General features: G+C 26.3%; 1 protein-coding gene across 1 annotated transcript; it reads left to right on the forward strand.

Annotated features, from left to right (window-relative positions):
- Window positions 1–271: 271 nt before the first annotated feature.
- LOC120068028 (transcription factor bHLH118-like) lies at window positions 272–3,865 on the forward strand. The gene is made up of 2 exons (XM_039019698.1): window positions 272–688; window positions 3,342–3,865. Exons 1-2 carry the CDS (start codon window positions 380–382, stop codon window positions 3,777–3,779), a joined length of 747 nt encoding a protein of 248 aa, XP_038875626.1. The 5' UTR covers window positions 272–379; the 3' UTR covers window positions 3,780–3,865.
- Window positions 3,866–4,111: the final 246 nt, after the last annotated feature.

Below are 4,111 nucleotides of genomic sequence, written 5' to 3' on the forward strand. Positions count from 1 at the left end.
TCTTATAAAAATCTCGAGGGTCTCTATTTTTACAATGTGGGATCCACTGTGCATATATTGTTAATATGGTCTATTTTTGTAAAATATTTTATATGTGACAAAAATACTACAGAAGGGATATTATTATAAATTCCATTGGAGGAAAACGAGAGAAAAGTCTCAGCATTCACATGACAAAGTAATTAGACTAACTAACAACAGATTAATTACAAATTCTAATAATTATTGAAAAAAGTCTTCCAAACACAATATTATGTTTAATTGAAATTCGTCATTATAAATATAGGGTTTTGTATGTAGAGTTTGACAAGCCATCCAATATTGTTTTTTAGGAAAACTAAAGCAATAAGTCTCTCTCTCTCATTAAGGACCCTAAAAAATGGACTTCAATGTTGAGTCTCCAGTTTCATTTGATTTAGGAGATGACCTACTTCCTCTGCCATCTCTTCCATCGTCCTCCGCAATCTCTATGCCAGTGGACAACCGTCGTAATGGTGTCTCCCAAAATCAAAAAAATGGCCGCCGGAAAAAGCCATTGCCCAACACTTGCAATGACAATGGCAATGAGAGCCCCAACGAAGAAAGAAAAAAGAAGATAATACATAGAGATGTGGAGCGGCAAAGAAGACAAGAAATGTCTTCCCTTTATACCACTCTTCGCTCACTTCTCCCTCTTGAATACCTCAAGGTATAGTTTTCATTTTGGTCCTGTATCTTGAGATTCGTTTGATTTCAGTCTATATATTTTCAATAAATCCTAAATTTAGTTTTTTAAATTGATTTTTTATGAACTGTTTTTTAAATATAGAATAATAAATTAAAATATTTATAAATATAGCAAAATTTCACTATCTAAAATAAGAGAAATGGAAGAAAATTAAAAAAAAAAAAGAAGAAGAAGCAGCAAAAAATAAGATAGAGAAAAGAAAATAAAAAATAAAAAAGGGGAAGAAGCAAGAACCGGACAAATGAAAGAAAATAAAAAAGGAAAAAAGAAAGGGAAGAAGAAGAAAAGGAAAAAATAAAAAATAAAAAAGGAAGAAGCAAAAATTGGAAGCAACAACGAAGAAAGAAAAGAAAATAGAAAAAATAGAAAAAAGGTGAGAAGCAAAAATCAGAGAAATGAAAGATAAAAAAGAAACGAAAGAAGCAAAAACTGAAGAAAAGAAAGAAAATTAAAAAAAAAAAATGTGCAACAAGACAAGACAAGAAAAAGTAAAATTGAAAATTAGAAAAAATTCAAAGGTTGACTAATCAACGTTTCTATATTTGCAAATATTTTAAATATATGATATACTTTTAGATTTTTCCTTTTATTTTATTATCTATTATAAATATCTTCTTTTTAAGATGTAAAAGCCCATTCTAATCCTTGTATTTAAACTTGCTTTAATCCTATTATAAGTTGACAAACCTTAATGAATCTCCACCATTTATCTTTCTAGATTTCTCTCTCTCTCAATGTTTTTTTAATAAAAAATTATTTGGAAGTGTTTCAAAAGCTATCTTAAGTTGTTCTCAAACACTCCAATTTTTTCTAAAATGATTTATTTTCAAAATTAAACGCTTTAAAAGTTAACCCAAACACAACCTAAATGTATAGTAACATTTTTAAAAAACTGTAAATATAGAAAATTCTATTAGTGATACACTATTAATGATAAACTCTTATTAGCGATATGGTCTTATCACCAATAAACTCCTACTAGCGAGATAGTCTTATCTCTGACAGATTTAAAAAAATAAAATCTAAATTTTGCTATAATTGTAAGTTCTTTTGCATTGTGCTATGTCGGAAAATACTTCAGGCCTGATTGCTATACTTGCAATTTTCCTATTAATTATTTAATTACTTAAAATAAAAATAAAAAATATTTTTAGAAAATTATTTTAAATAACAAAACTACTGAAAATATTTACAAATAATAGTAAAATATAACAGTCAATTTGCAATAGACCGCGATAGACTACTATTTGTGTTTATCATGACATATATAGACACAGATAGTAGTCTAAATTTTGTTATATTTTAGTTCATTTTTCTATATTTTAAAATAACTCATCTTTTTATGTTAAACATTAGTTAAAATTAATTTAATTATTAAAAATAATTAAATAAATATAAAATAACTAGAATAATAAAAGTTAAGAATTAAAATTTTATATTGAGCAATTAAGATAACATAAAATATTAATTGTAGATGTATTATTTAATTTTTTGTACGTATAAATAATATATTTATATTTAATAATTAATTAAAATTAATAGTAATATTATGAATATTATAATAATAAATAGATGTCTATTGCTTAGTGTCCCAAAGCTATGTGTCACCCATCATGTTGTCCATAATTATTCATAGTGGGTGTCTATGTAATTTCACATCCTACTTGCTACTTTGCATAGTGGCATTCGGTGGATCTTAAAATTACACATATATTGGTGAGAATTCAACTTCAAAATTCTACTAATTTACCTATTATCCAATTTTATAAATTTATAATTTTATGTTTTAGTTATTTTATTTTATATATTTAATATTATTATATTATATTTTCTCCATATCCATTTTCTCGTTGTGCTCCTCAACTAATGATCAATTGATTAATTTTTTTCCAACCGAGTGTATAAGGAAACCCACATCAGGTAGATTTTATAATTTCTTGGATTTTAAAAAAATGATAGTTTGTTAAACAAAAAGAGTATTAAGGAGTCAAGGACTTATTTGATAAGCAATGTAGACAAAAAGATTTGAAAGCAATGGATTTAATGAAAAAGAGTTATGTTTCTTTATTTCATTTTTTAAAAAAATTGTATTTCATATTTTTGGATATATATTTAGTAGTAAATTGAGAAATTAGATTTTAATTTAAATAATTGTTTAAATTGTATTTTAAAAATATATTTATAAACCATAAAACTAAATATTAAATTGAATATGAGCTATAAATTATGATTACTGGTTTGTAATATCATATAATTTATAATACAATATATAACAAAAACTTTTAGTATAATTTTACATTTTGAAATTTCAAATCCAAAATCTAGATATATTAAAAATATAATTTTTTTTTTCAAAATTTACACTAATTTGATCACTTAACCTGAAAACGATTTTCAATCAATGAATCTTAAAACATTAAAATAAAATTCATATTGTTTAATAAACAGAGTCTAAATATCTGACTAAAACGTGAGAATAAAACCTAGTAAAACAAATGGACCCTGAAAGGTATTTAATACGTAATCATACAGTCATCTTCTTCTCTCTCCGGTTATGTTGGATTTGTTTCTCTCACTCCACAAACTAACATTTTTTATCATTATATTCCCATAGGGAAAAAGGTCAATATCCGACCACATACATGAGACAGTTAACTACATTCAACATATGCAAGAAAGAATTCAACAACTGTCTGATAAAAGAGATGAGCTAAGAAAACTCTCCAATGGAACTACGGCCACCGTCGATACGGCAAAAACACTTAATTCCTCAGAAAGGGACTCTGTGGTGGTGAGGCCAAAAGATGGAATAGGAATTCAAGTTGTAATAGACACTGCCACAAAACATAGGTTCCCTCTTTCCAACTTTCTTCAAGCTTTAGCTGCGGAAGGACTTGAAATCCTCAGCTGCATTTCCAACAGACTGAATGAGAGGTTCATTCATACCATTGAATGCCAACCTATTCTTAATAATGACGGCGTCTATCCAAACATCGATGTGTTTGAGCTTCACCATAAGTTAACGAATTTGGAATATTTTCCTTTAGATTAGAAAATTATTCAATATGATTGTGTTGTTGTGACTACTCTTCCAATAATATTTAACCCGGTCTTGATAATCATCTGTTTTTTTAGTTTTGGTTTTTTGAACTTTATTTTCACCTATAAATTTTTTTAAAAAAAATCTAAAAATTTGTTTTTGTTTTTAAAATCTTACTAAGATTTCAAAGGAAATAATATTAAATATATAAAAAACTAAAAATAAAATGGTAATGGAACGGGCCTTTAGTTTCTCTTATGTCTAGTCACATGTACCAATCTTTTGAATAATTTCTTAGATTCGCATAAAGATTTTTGTGAAAATCTTGAACAATGACAGTCACG

The sequence above is a fragment of the Benincasa hispida genome, chromosome 12, assembly GCF_009727055.1.
Source record: "Benincasa hispida cultivar B227 chromosome 12, ASM972705v1, whole genome shotgun sequence".
Classification (NCBI taxonomy): Eukaryota; Viridiplantae; Streptophyta; class Magnoliopsida; order Cucurbitales; family Cucurbitaceae; genus Benincasa; species Benincasa hispida.

Coding starts and splice junctions, on each gene's coding strand:
- LOC120068028 (XM_039019698.1), top strand. CDS start 380: ATGGACTTCAATGTTGAGTCTCCAGTTTCATTTGATTTAGGAGATGAC. Junction 689..3,341: donor TCCCTCTTGAATACCTCAAG/GTATAGTTTTCA, acceptor ATATTCCCATAG/GGAAAAAGGTCAATATCCGA.